Consider the following 14099-nt stretch of genomic DNA (forward strand, 5'->3'; position numbering starts at 1 on the left):
TGTAGTCCTTAACCTTTAGGCCCAATAAATGCACCATGTAATATATCAATGCAGTGTGCCCTATACTTTGAGTTTTTTTTTTTTTTTTTATTTTCACTTCTGTCTTAAAGCGTATACTTCACAATATAAAAATACAGTGGACCCAGTGAGATTAGCACTCCCTTGGTAGCAGGGCTGTGGCTAGAAAATAGTAATTACAACAATAGGTGTGAAAATGACACTTAAGGCTTTGACTGGAAACCTGCTTTACGTTGTAATGTACAGCCTTGTTTTATATAAGGACACATCAAATAGCAACACTGACCCAAAGCAGAGAACTGCACAACACTGATTTCCATTTCATGGGTGCTACAACCTCAGAGACCCATTCATGCCCTAACCAGGGCTGACTGAAGCATTAGCAACGGTACTCAATATTGATACAGCATATGACTGGCAACATCTGGATTGTCCACAGAAGAAATGTCCTGTAAAAGACATTTTTGGAAACTTCAGTCATGTTTCGCCTGTTTTGTGCCCAATGTGTCAACAGACACCAGAGAACAGCGCTCTCTCGCTCAGCTGCTGTTTGATCCGCTCTTCCGTCTTCACCTCCTCCTTCATCCCTCCGCCATCTCTCTGAAACACATCTGTCCATCTCACTGTCTTCTCCTGCTTAGCCGATGGAATCTGGTCAATTTCAGTCTCCTCTTCCTGGTTTTCGTCAGAAGCCCCGCCCTCTGTTCGTAGCGAGAAGCCCTTTTGATGCGCTTCCCCTCGTCTCTCCTCTCCGCCTCTCTGAGGGCTCTCTCCCTCGCCCTTGTCCCCGTTCCTCCTCTCCTCTCTCTCTTCTTCGTCCTCCTGTTCTTTGGTGTTTCTCCCCAGCCTTTCCATCTCTCTCTCCATCACGGGGGATGTGTTCTCTCTCTCCTTCTCCGGTGTTTCTCCGGCAGAGTTTTTCTTTGCCTTGTTGCGACCCCTGAGGTTCAACATCTGAAATCAAATAGACGTGTTTGAGACAGTTTCTTGCTTTTGTGCTCTGTCTTTCTCTTTCTTTCTATCTCTCCAGACACCTGCCAAAACACTACAAAGTCTCTCTCCTTGATGCCGCTTTCCTGTACAGTTTAAGGCAGATTATTTGCCTATTATTAGAATTTTCCCGAGTGGGTTTATATTTGCTGTACATCCCATATTTAGTAACATGACTTTTTAATGGCACCCTCTGTGACATAAAGTCATGTAGCCTAAAGGTGCAACAGACACATGACAGACTTGTAGTGGAGATGCAAAAAAGGGAGAACAAACCTTGAAGTCTTTTCTCTTGCGCTGCAAAACGGGTCTCTGAAGGAAAAGGATTTGCTTGGTCGACAAACTCCCGTCACTGCAGAAGAAAAGAGCAGCACTTTTACTGCCGTTACCTGTCAGCGTTACAATCTGAGCAGCTTGCACATCACCGCGCCGACTGAAATTCTATCTTTATCCACCATGCTGTTGTAATGTGAAAGTTTACAAGACAACAGTGTTTCAACAACGGTGTTTGTTCCCAGCTATGACAGAATTCAAAAGAGGTTTCATGTTGAGATGAGCATGTGATCGGGATTTGTCAGATCTTGCACCATCTGTTCTGTGTAACCGAGCTACACTGTCAGTCTTGATCCCAAAAAGAACAAGGTAGGTAGCATCTACAATTAAATAATGACTGGAACAAAATAATAACCAAGCATCAACAGGGAAACAGTCACTCATCTTTACTGGTTTGAGATGTGTTATTGGCAGCGAATGCAAAATATGGATGACTTGTGAGTCTGATTTAGAGAAGCTGTAGGAGCGAGTTGTGGCTGTACCTGTTGGTTTTGACGATAGGTGTGGGTAACACACACATCAGCCTCCATCCATACGGAGCCAGAGACTGGAGCAATGGGATGTAGTCTGTCCTCACCACCACACCCTGGACACGAGAGAATGACAGCTGATCACTTACACACACACACACACACACACACACACAGGCAAGAACACAGAAGGTAGGCGAACGTGAGTGCAGCCAAAAACACACACACACACACACACACACACACACACACACACACACACACACACACTCACTTTCCTCCATCTCGCTCTTATGTAACGCTTGACTGAATACAGCTTAAGCCTTCAACTACAAAGGATTCTTTCAGAGAACATATCCAATTCCCCTCAGAAAGACAAAAAGGTATTAAAAACCCAAAGACCCACGTCAACCACCGTCCACTGTTCGACCACGATGGCGTCATAGGAGATGTTTGCGGTGTCCTCTGCAGAGCTCTGGAAGATGAACACACTATCTGCTGATGAAATCCCATTGTCTGCAGATAGAGAGAGAGTCAGAAAGTCAGACGAGGGTATATGTGACGCGGACAGGAGTTAAAAGCTCATCTCTGCTCTCCAATCTCCCACTATTGATCCCCTATCCGCTTGGCTTAGACCTGCTTATTGCATGGATGAGTGAACGGGGACTGTAAGCCGTGGACTTAAGGCGCACACCCCATGCATATCATCTATTACTCAACACAGAGCAGCCTGAACCTCAAGCAAAGTCTTGACAATGATCTCTCAGTTTCAATGATCTATTTATATATCACATGTAAGGGCCAGATTTTGTGACTAAACAGATTCAAACAGGAAATTTGATTGCAAAAACAACCATGACAATTACAGGAGCCTGGATAAAGTTTGGTTTGCAGCGAATTTGCTTTTGCTCTATTGTACCAAGCAAATTTTTTGCTCAAGGTAAAAAAAATCAAATCGCAAAAACATCTTCACATCATCTAGTAAAGTTGTACCCATCTTGGTCGGTTACCTTCACTGTCTTTGTGTGTGTTTCTACTAATTTTTGTCAAGAATACTGAATTTGAAAACTGTGTAGCATTTAAGATTTGAGGATTTTTTGGCCAGGTAACCTGTGACACAAGACGTAAAATGTAATTTGATACAGATTATTGTTTGGTGTGCAGGTTTGTTGGAATATACAGATATGTCGGCATGTATTCAGTTAGTTACGCCTCATTACTATGACGATACATCATACCGTTGTCATCTCCCAGGTGGAAGAAACCGTCGATGAGGTGCGCGCCATTGGTGAAATGCTGTGTCATGTGGTCGAGCCAGTGGGCGTCGACCTCGGTGGTTAGCCCCGCCTCTTTTTGCACACGTAGCGGAACCCTGAGCGCGTAGAACCTCAGAGAACTGTTCAGCTCCCCCGTGTGGTTGTACAGAGCAAAGAGCTGCATCCCTGCAAACACACACACACACACACACATACACACACACACACACAGAAAAACAGAAAATTAGACACCTAGTGAGAGGCTGCACTGTGGAACTGGCCCATCACTAACAGCAAACCAGGAACTTACTAGCCTGCGCTGGTGGTGAGGTGGCAGCCTTCCTCTCCTTCTCAGAGCTTTTGACCCGGATGTGATTGTTGTTGTGGGTCGTCGCTCTGGCTTGCCTGTCAGGATAGCTGCCGTTAGACTCTGTTCCTTGGCTGTGATCGGGTTCTGGAGAGCCGGCACAGCTACCTGAGCTCATTCCCTGTCTGTCCTTCTCATTGTGAAGATTTGCATCCAGACTGAAAGGCCTGCCTGTGGCTTCTTTGAGTTCTGGTTTAGTCTTGCTGGCCTCTGGTAGACTGCAGCGCTGCTGTCTGACAACACACGGAGGACTGGGACACAGCTGACCTGCTTCAACCTCTTGTGGATTTTGACTGTCATACCACTGGACCGTGTCTGCGCCTCGTTTGCTGTGATCTTGAGGTTTGTTTGTTGACTCTGTTGGTTCCTTGAGGCTGATATCTGAGGTTTGGATTGGAGTGTGGTTCTCTAAATTCTGGACGGGTTTTAGAGGGCTGAAGTCTGGCTCTCTGGACGCTGCAGGCTCGTGGTCCTGCACCGTCAGTTCTTCACGGTCATGATCTAGATCTTGGGGTTCAAAAATGTGATAGTCGGGTTCTGTGTCGTTGCGGTGCGGTTCTGCGGGATCGGTCGGGCTGGCGCTCGTGCTGAAGGGGTGTCGGTGTATTGGGGAAGGGCTGGAGTGCAGGGAGGACAGCTCCTCAAGCTCCCAGTGCCCCAGGAAACAGGGCCCTCCGCCTGGCTGCTGGAGAAATCCAACAAACATGACCCCTTGCTCCGCCACATCCTGGATCTGCACGGGGAAGACACACACACACACAATCACAACACTATCTTCTATGGATGCGCACAAATTCTGAAAGAATTACAATTTGAATGACACACATAAATATAAAAGACAGCACTGACGGCGTTGCATAAAAATTTGCACCGTCTCCTAGATAGACCAAAAAAAAAGCCTCATTTACACACAAACAAAGGCTGATGTACACAGAGTGGATATTCTGCAAAATAACAGCCCACCTAATCATCCGCAAAGATCAAATATTCAAATGACAAAAGGACCTCATTATCTCAACGCGCTCGTGTGTGTACAAGTGTGTGCGTGTGTTTTTGTGTCTGTGTGTGTGTGTGTGCGCGTCCCACCCTCCCGTGGCGCGGTGGTGGTTAATTGTCAGTTGATATTTGGGCTGACAGTTCTAGACAGGCTCGACAGAGAGAAATCAGATTGCAAACTACCACTGAACAATAATGAGACACATCTTCCCCTATTACCCACTACTTTTGACACTCCTCTAGTCCATACACACACACACAAACACAAACACACACACACACACGCATCACGTATACAAACAGTTTTTCTGTCTTTCTATTACCATCCAACGCACATTCACACACATAAATATACACAGTTGCACAGGTTTATCTGATGAGTGTCTGAAAATAGATTGAGAGTGGGTGGGCTAGAAAATATTGGAAAAATAGAAATAGAATGATGAAAATGACCCCCACCTTCCACACAAACCCACACACACACTGGTCTGTCACTCTGTCTGCCCCGGTACAGGCTCCTGGGTTCTTATCTCAGACTCCCTGGCAGCTAGTGATCTGATTGGTTATTCATGTCACGCCGCTGGAGCCTATCACATTATACTCAGCGCTGTGCATTTCCATCCAATCAGGTTTTCCTTTGTGCTCTCTGGGTGTTCAGATGCAAATCTATTCAATAGAGCACATTTTCATTTCCCATTGTAGGAGCGTTGGTGAATTCATGAGGAGAAAGACTAAAAGTGAGTTTTACAGCTGATACGCCAGTGATGACGCTATGCTTGGTGGGTGATCTGAGCGCTAAATCTCACCAGTCTACTATGGCTTCCCTTCTGTTCTTTATCTAACACCTCCCTCTGTGTCCCAGTCACAGGACAGGTAGCAAAGTAGCAGGGGAGCTAGCTAGTGTGAAGACCTGCTGGTTTCTTTTAAAGGGGCACTATTATCAGACTTTAAAAATTTCCTTGACGTGTACACGCGCATGATCAAAGGCATTCAATACAGACATTGCTATGTGAGTAAATGTGATTTTGTTTGAGTGGTTTATTGTTTTTTCTTTTCCTTTTTTTTTAAACCATGCCTTTTTTTTGCAGAAAGTTTAGGACATTCTACTCCAATCAGCACATCGCAACTGTGCTTGGTCTTGATTGCTGTGAATTCCTTTCAATCAGATCCGTTTTCAGTGGACCTAATTGAATGGAAAAGGCTCCAATCAACAAATTTGCCTCATTTGAATCAGGGGAGCTGGTAATGACTGTGTTTACATGCACACAGTGTCCCGGAAACTCACACATACCCCATTTAAGCTGTCATTCAGGATACGCCGTTTGCACATTTAGCGTTCCGGTTTCTAATACCTCTGTATCTGTGAATTTTCTCATTCTACTGTCTTTTAGCTTCTTGAAAAAATGCACGTTCCAATCGTAGCAATAGCTATGTTCTTGTCACTTTGGCCAAATGACTCACGTTTACAAAAGGGTCCAGCTTTTGACATTTATAAATAGGTATTAACATCATCATCACAGTTTGCCCCACATTTTGACTTCTGGATTGAGACTTCATGTCATGTGAAAGTGTCGTTGCGCAAACTGCAAGAAACAACAGTGGCTGGGATATGCCCCAGTATCGCAGCTAATGTCATCATATGCCAGTAATCATGTCTGGCTTCTTAAGGCTCAGATACTGTAAGTAGGATACGATGTTCACATGACATGGATTACTCCAATAACCTGAATATTGACAGGATACTGTGCATGTAAATGCATCCATATCAGCCAATCAAGGTGCATTACTGTGACTGTGAGGACTTAGTCAAATTTATTCAATAAATACCCTTTAAACTACAACTATTAAACTCTATCTATTTGCAAAACATCATGAGCAACATTTTTCTTAATAGTATATTTGAAAACCAAATCATGACATTGAATAACATGAGGCATTTAAACCACCTTTAACTCACCCTCTTCACATAGTTTTGGATCACTTCCAGGTCGGGGGCCTGGTGACCTGCCACACACACATCAGTCTCGAGGCGACGTCCCATCCACCGCAGCTGGCTCTTCTCTGAACTATGGACCAAAATGTTAAATAACGGTGACATTGAATGAGAAGGAAAATAGATGGAAATACTGACCTCACGCATAATAACTGTATTCCCATGGCTTATAAAAACTGTAAACAACTCTCTCAATGCTTACAGACCAGACAAGATTTTATTGGCCTAATCAGTGTCTTTTAGGTTTTTCCAGTCAGTATCAATGGACTGATATCAGATGTTTCACCCAGTAACATCACACTTTACAGCCTTAGCTCTCTAGATTCCAGCCGTGGGAGACAGTCGCTCTCACCTGTCCACAAACACAGACTGGCCTGGAACGATCACAGTCATACAACATAATGTGAGTTCTGGCTTAGGGTGAATTTTCCCTTTAAGGGGAGCGAGCCTTCACCACAATTACAATAGACTTATTAGATAGAGAAAAGGACAGAATTTCCTCTGTTCCCATTGTAAGACGGATTCATAAAAGGAGTATTCAGATGTGCCTCTTCATATTTGGATTGAGGTCAGTGGGAAGGCCACAGCAATGTGCTCTGAGGCGGCAGTGACATTCTCAGCTAGATTTGAAACAGGGGATCTGTCAGGGTTTTTTTTTTTCTTTCATTTTTAGGGTTTCTGATGAAAGGGGATGGCGCTGATAGGGAGATAAAAGGAGAAGCAGAGGGGATGGAAGGGGATGAGGAAGACAAAGGAAAAGGGGGACGGCCATCACTGACGAAGGCAGATGAAAGGATGGAGAGATGGTTTCTCTCTTTCAGCATGTCGTTCCTCTCTGGCGAGCACTGATGATGCAATCAGCTGTCTCCGTGGTGCCAGGTGCCAGAAAGCAGCAGGACCACTTGGCAGGGGGGGCATCAAAGGAGCGGCCCGGCACCTGGCTGTGCACTAATGTATCTGTGTGTGTCTCTGTGTGTGTTTTGTGTGTGTGTGTGTGTGGCTGTATAGTATGCCATTTATTGAATTCAATTAAAGAAATGATTTTTTTGCACACAGACAGACACCAAAACTTGTATGCTATGCAAAAAATATTATTTTAATTGAAAAGAATAACAAAGTTAACAGTTCTGCATCTAAGCCATCATCACAATCTAGTGTTTTAGAGGCAGTGCAACTTTTAAATGTCTATTCACCTGCACATTGTGTGTGTACGTGCATGTTTGTGTGTGTGTTGCTACATAGTGAGGATCAAAATGTGTTTTTAACCAACAGAGCGGGGACATTTTTGGGAAGTTAGGTCTTTATGGTCGGTCATAACAACTACAAAGGCATATTCTGGTTAGAGTTAGGGTTAGAATTAAGGTTAAGGTTAATTAAGGTTAAGATTTGGGAAAGAGGCTGTAGAAAGTTGTAAAAAAGCAAAGGTAGACAATATAATGTCCTCACAATGATATCAAGACATGATTGCATGTGCATGTGTGTTTGTCCATGCATGAGACTTTGACAGGGTACATGTTGCAGCTTATGAGCAGGTGTCCACATGTATGCGTATGGCCTCCACATGGAGCAGATCCTTCAGTAATTTCATGGTGAGATGCTGAGAATGCAGCTCAGCTTGCACACTGGGCCAGAGGTGAGAATGGAAAGGTAGCAAAAATGTATTCTGGTGAAAATTAGTTTTTGCTGCGACTTCTTATGTGGGGTCAAAGCTTGCCCAAGAATAACTGGCTGACAGGAAACATAACACAGGTACACAACATACAGAGTAGTCAGTATAGTGTATAGTCAACAGTGAAAGAACTGGGACAGGGAGCTAAAGTTAGCCTGTTTTGCCTTTAACTCCATCTACAATTAAATTTACATCAAAAGATAAAGAAGCGGCGAAAGCTGAGAATATTAGCTTGTGATAATTGGTCTAAATTGACTTCCATGTCAAAACAACGTCAACTAAAAAAGCCAACTTCCGATTGCCGTCCTTGTATTCTCTCCTAAGTCTAATGCTGTTTTTTAACCTTGTTTTATCTTACCTGATCAATGCATTAAATAAATCAACTGCAGTCATTTTACTCGGTAGAGGTGGGTGTCCCGTGCACATAATTGTCAGGTGTTAAAGCGTTGGCTCTGTGTGTGTACCTCGGAGTCTCTCGGACCAGGACGGCCCGGTGCAGCTGGTGCTGGATGCGGGCATGGCGTGGGCCGCAGGGGTGGACAAAGGGGTGGACGGCCACCAGAACAAAACCCTGGGCATAGAGCTCCCTGACCTGAACCGGCAGCTCCCTGACAGAGGACAGGCACAGCACTGACGACACCGGCACCTCTGGAGGGGAGGAAGAAAAGAGAGGGGGAAAGAGGAGGAAGAAACAGGGAGAGGGGTTCAGGTCAGGAGAAAGAAAGGGAGGGGGTCACATAGGAAAGTAATTGGGGAAAGGGAAGGACAAAGAAATTGATGGATTGCATAACAGACAAAGATAGCTGCATAGATGATATTTAGGCATGAATGCATAGTAATAACTTGTCACAAAGAGCAGGAGGGAAGGCAGAAAAGAGAATGAGAGAGAAAAATAAAAGGGGTGTGAGGGAACAGAGAGGGAGAGCATGTTTCATTATGATAATGCCCACTGAGCAACAACACATGGCATCTTCACGCTAAATCTGAAACTAATTACAGCAGAACTATTAGCCTCTGTCCTCACTGTCACCAGCACAGTCTGGCTTTTTAAGACACACACACGCACACAAATACACACAGACGTATAACCTCATGAATACATGCAAGGATATGAAGAGATATGGATATTTGCAAAAACAAATAAATGTCACTCTTGGGGTGAGGGGGGGGGGTTACTAAGTGTATGTACAATTTGCACAGGCTGGAAAATGTTCATTCAATTACTTTCATATGCGCACACCCATACACACGCAGGTACGTGCACAGTTGAAAATATTGACTCTATCGCAGACAAACACACGCGCACACACACATCCAAAGACAATGCTGTCACACTGCCTGTATATGGGCATGCGGTATTAGCAGCAATCACTAACGCAGAGCTGGCTCCCTTATTACCAAATACAATGGGAAGACAACCCAGTCACTTCCAGTGGAAATGGTTGGCAGAGCTTATCGTATGGAGGCAAACTGTCGTGGCAAATCCATGGGGGAACATGCAGTGTCTGTGAGAACCGCCCTCTTGGGGTGCGCTGCATTGTGGCTGGGCTCTGTGTTCAGGGGGCTTTTAGGGAACGCTTAGGTATGATTGTGTGGTTTTTGCATTGTTGTGTGAAGTCAGGTGTGTTAGAGAGGAGGATGGAAAGAGCTGAGATAGTGAGGAAGAGGGTGAAACAGAGCAGGAGAGGGCGGGGAGGGGGAAAGAGTTAGCAGAGAGAGAGAGAGAGAGAGAGAGAGATGAGGCTGTCTGTTTGTGCCTGAATGCTTGTCATCCTTTCCCATTCAATCTCATTTGCATGGGTCTGGAGAAGAGAAAATAACCTGAATAAATTAACTAGACACACACAATCGCACACACAGGCGCATACACACACACACACACACACACACACAGAGAAAGAGATGTGCTAGCCATCTCATTTTCAATTTGTTCCCCATCATCTGGCATGTTCACACACACACATACACACGCATCCACGCACACACACACACACACACACATACACATACAAGCAACTGGCCAGCTTACGAGCACATAAACACACACTATGCGCACACTCTCCAGACTCCCACTTCAGTTAAACAATGGAAGAAAAACTCCCTGAGAAAATCCGGCCATCACACCATCTTTGCACAACTGCTCCGAACCACGAGAGCCTTTCATCAACCAAACACTTAAACTGCTGTCTGTGGGGACTTATCAAAAGCAGCCTGGTTATAATAATAACAGCAGGAGATGGAGGGCGGGGGTGGCGGTGGTGAGGGGGGGTGATAACAATGATCCTGTCACAGTAAACAGTCATTAGCTGTCATTAGCTCAGCGTGGCTAGCGCTCCTCCACCGACAAGACACAGTCAAGGCATTACAGCTAATTCAGGAGAGGCATACAGAAGTTATTAGGGTCTTATGCAGCGCTGTGGGCTGGGAAGCGGCTACATTTATACTGTCTGCTGCTGCGGGATTTAACAGCGGCAGCCTGCAATTCTGCTCCAGCATGGGAACATGGGAATGGCTCAGGGCGGAAAAGCTGGGTGGAATTTTACAATGCCAGCTACTGAGGGCAGGGATGTGCGGTTTTGTCTGCGTGTGCATATATGTGTGTTCGTGCACGTAAGAGTGTGCGAGATGCGTGAAAGAGGGCGTGTGCATGTGTGTCCGTGTGTGTGTGCGCATCTCGGTGTTGGTGTAAGAAACTGTCAGATGTGTGAGGAGAGATTGTGTATTTATGTGTGTGCATGTTTGTGTGTAAAGAGATGTGCAAGATTTATGATTGAGTGGTTGAATGGGTGTGTGCGTGTAAGTGTGTGACACGTGTGAGAGCAGGGATGTGTGTGTGTGTGTGTTTGTGTATGTACTTTTAATGGGACACAGGGTGTGACATGCACATGTATGACAGAAAGTACATGCACATATGTGTGAAAAAGCAGCAACATATGCTTCTGTATGAGAGGCTGTGTGGGTTATTATTCATTCTAGGCCTCAGATACATATGTTCAACTCACACACACGTTTTATACCACTGCATGCTACTTTCATATATATGAATATGTATGTGTGAGTGGGCAGAAATTATTTATTTATGTATCTACTGATAGTCTTGTGGGTAAAGCTTACACATCTATAGATCTCAGATTTCAGACACTGACCTTGATGACACACCTTTGCCCAAATATGGAATTCCAGGTGCATTCTCTCCATGGGGAAAATACATGGGGTTTTCACATAATCATCCCTGCCATGGTCTGTGATTTAATCTGCTGTTCAAAACTTCTGTCTTAAATGAGACTTTAGACAAAGAGAGGTGCCACTCTTACTCACCGTAACAAAACAGAATTAGTTTATGTTTTTTTTATAGGCTACATATTAAAACACATGAGGTTTCAGCCAATCTGTTCGCTGGGGCCTTCATCAGATGGACTCTTAAATGGGACTGAAACCAGTGAATTCTCCTGCCGCTTTCCAACCAAAATCTTTTTTTTTTTTTTTTTTTTAAATTGGGCAAAGATAGTCAAATCTTTGCCCAATTAATTTGCAGCTACAAACATTCCAGCTTGCTGCTGAGCCATAAAAATACCTGGTTCGTTAGAAAGTATGTCTAATTCTTTGGTTGACCTGTCTTGTTTTTAGAGGATGAAGAAAAATGTAAGAGGAGGAAAATCAGGGTAACTCTGGTTGTGTCCAACAGGTCATCACGGCTGGCTAACCACTTAGCTGTTAGCAAGTTGTTAGTTAAAATTACACTGGTTATGTTCAGGTTATTAAAAAATCCAAATTGTTATTTATTTTTTATATGCAAATGAACATCCAGTTGGCATAAACTTTTTTTTTGAAGGAATTCATTTCTACCATAGATGGTTGACTGTTTGTTCTAAAAGTCTTGAAAATGCTAACAGAAAGACGTATGGCCCCTATGCATCTATAAGACATTGAGAGGCACATGTTAGACCTGACCTCATGCAGGCTATATGTACAATCCTGTGCACACATAGTTACATACATATTCAGGCCTGCAATTAAACATAAATATTGTGTACATACATATACTTAAACAAAACATGCTACCTAGTGGAGAGCTCCTACTCATTAAAGAAAGAGAGGAGGGAAGGAGTTTTTGTGACTAAAGAGATGTGCTGTTGCTCTGTTGCTATTATTTGGTTACAAATGTCAGCGAGTTTCTGAATTTCCTTCCAGTGATTGACTGTTTGCACCACTAGTGTCTCTGTCATCTTCTCTAAGATTAAAGTTTCATAAAGGCTCAGAAGTCATTGAGTGTCAGCGTGTGAGTGTGGTAAAGAGAGGGATGAAGAGAGATGGCACAGACGCAGACAGCGAATACATCTAGGTGTGTGTTGTTTAATGAACAGGGGAAGCGGCTGTTCGTCTCTTGATCCTCGCTCTGCTATTTCCATCTCCACCAAAAGCTTTGGCCACATGACAGCCGCTGTGTGTTGTCAGCGCTGCCTCGCGCTCTGACCCCTGGATTTCACAAACTGCATTCAGAGTGTGAGAGTCAACCCCTTCCTGTAGCCGCTTGAAAGGGCTTATTAATTCCTTGTACAAATCCCTGAACTTCTGCGTGTGACTGGCATGCATATGCAACGGGCCATGTGCATGTGTATCGGGGTATCTCAGCGAGTGTGTATGGACTGTCTCGCCTGCCTGTGTTGAATGTGTGTGTGTGTGTGCACGAGAGAGAAAGCGTTTTGCACTAAGCCTGCTAGGTGATGCATGGGGATTACTACTCACAGCCACCCTGGAGGCTTATCCCTCTGCTTGCTGGAGGTTCACGTTTATTTAAATAGCCTTCTAATGACTTGCAGAGGTTTTAGGCGAGGATATGTGCCAAAACAGTGACTATAAAATAATCAACTTCCTGGAGCCGGGAGCTCCCTGCTGTTTGGGGAATGCAGCCGCTGGCTATGACAGTCAATGGTCAACGTCTGAGCTTTGTGAAATGAGGTCTGAGCTCCCCAGAGCGCACGCTTTACAGGAAAATGTCTGAGAAGGAGCGCCGGGTCCATAAAAATGGCTGAAATGTACAAGGAGGAAGAGATTTTCTGTGGCGAGGAGGAAGCAAGAAAGCAACATGCCATGTACTTGTGATGTTGTGAATTCCGGTCTGACTCACTTTTGTCACATATCCTCTCTCTTCCATCTCTCCTGACAGGCTCAACTGTACTCTGAAACATCGTGAAAAATTACCCAGAAAAACTGCCACGGCACAGAAAAAAAGATTGGCCGAACTATGTCAGTTCATCATTTTCAGCAGTCTCCTAGTGAAACTGTTCATGCGTTTACTCGGGGGGAAAAGTGTGTCAAGCAGCACACATCTCACCAAAACTGATGGATTTGTGTTTTGCCCGCTCTCTAAGCCAAATACATCACACGCAGATTCTGATAGCAAAGATACATCATATTAGATGGGTGGAATACATCACGTTTTGTCAGCAGAGGGTACACACTGTATGGATGGTGGCATGCCTGCGCAGATTTCACACAAATAAACAGAGCCGCGCACACACTCAGAAACACACACACACAGGTACACAGCACTACAGAGGTGTGCACACTCGAGAGGAAAAGACACACACACACACACACACACACACACACACACACACACACACACACACATATATACCCACTGCTGAGCATTAGACACATGTTGTAACTTTTAATGAGCCAAGTGGGTCTCTGTCTCGGCAGGACAGCAGAAAGTCATCAGCAGAGTTCAGCCCCTCGCTGTCTGCTCCAGAGACCGGCTTTAGTCACACTGCATCACACCTAGCTCACTTCCTCACACTCCCTCCACATCTTCACTTTCCTGACTCCTGCTCCTTCGTTCTCACACCTCTCTCTCTCTCTCTCTCTCCCTCTCGGTTGCCACTTCTCTCAAGACGCTCTCCTCTTTAGACCTAACTAACGCTCCCAGTATGTCGCGTCTTCATGCTCCGTTCATTCTCTCACCCTCTGTTCCCGTTACACTTCGCCTCGCCTCCTCCACCTT

At 44.8% G+C, this 14099-nt stretch overlaps 1 protein-coding gene across 4 annotated transcripts in view; it reads right to left on the bottom strand.

Annotated features, from left to right (window-relative positions):
* Window positions 1-34: 34 nt before the first annotated feature.
* Window positions 35-14099, bottom strand: part of rftn1a (raftlin, lipid raft linker 1a) — a 23701-nt gene continuing 9636 nt past the window's right edge. For all 4 annotated transcript variants that reach the window (XM_030064123.1, XM_030064122.1, XM_030064121.1 and 1 more), the window contains exons 3-10: window positions 8557-8740; window positions 6388-6496; window positions 3378-4167; window positions 3050-3253; window positions 2218-2327; window positions 1824-1927; window positions 1285-1360; window positions 35-972 (exon numbers count right to left, since the gene is read on the bottom strand). In XM_030064123.1, the coding sequence (XP_029919983.1) occupies window positions 526-972; window positions 1285-1360; window positions 1824-1927; window positions 2218-2327; window positions 3050-3253; window positions 3378-4167; window positions 6388-6496; window positions 8557-8740 (2024 nt within the window). In that variant the 3' untranslated portion in view covers window positions 35-525. The remainder of the gene's footprint in view (window positions 973-1284; window positions 1361-1823; window positions 1928-2217; window positions 2328-3049; window positions 3254-3377; window positions 4168-6387; window positions 6497-8556; window positions 8741-14099) is intronic.

Source organism: Myripristis murdjan, chromosome 11 (genome assembly GCF_902150065.1).
Source record: "Myripristis murdjan chromosome 11, fMyrMur1.1, whole genome shotgun sequence".
NCBI lineage: Eukaryota > Metazoa > Chordata > Actinopteri > Holocentriformes > Holocentridae > Myripristis > Myripristis murdjan.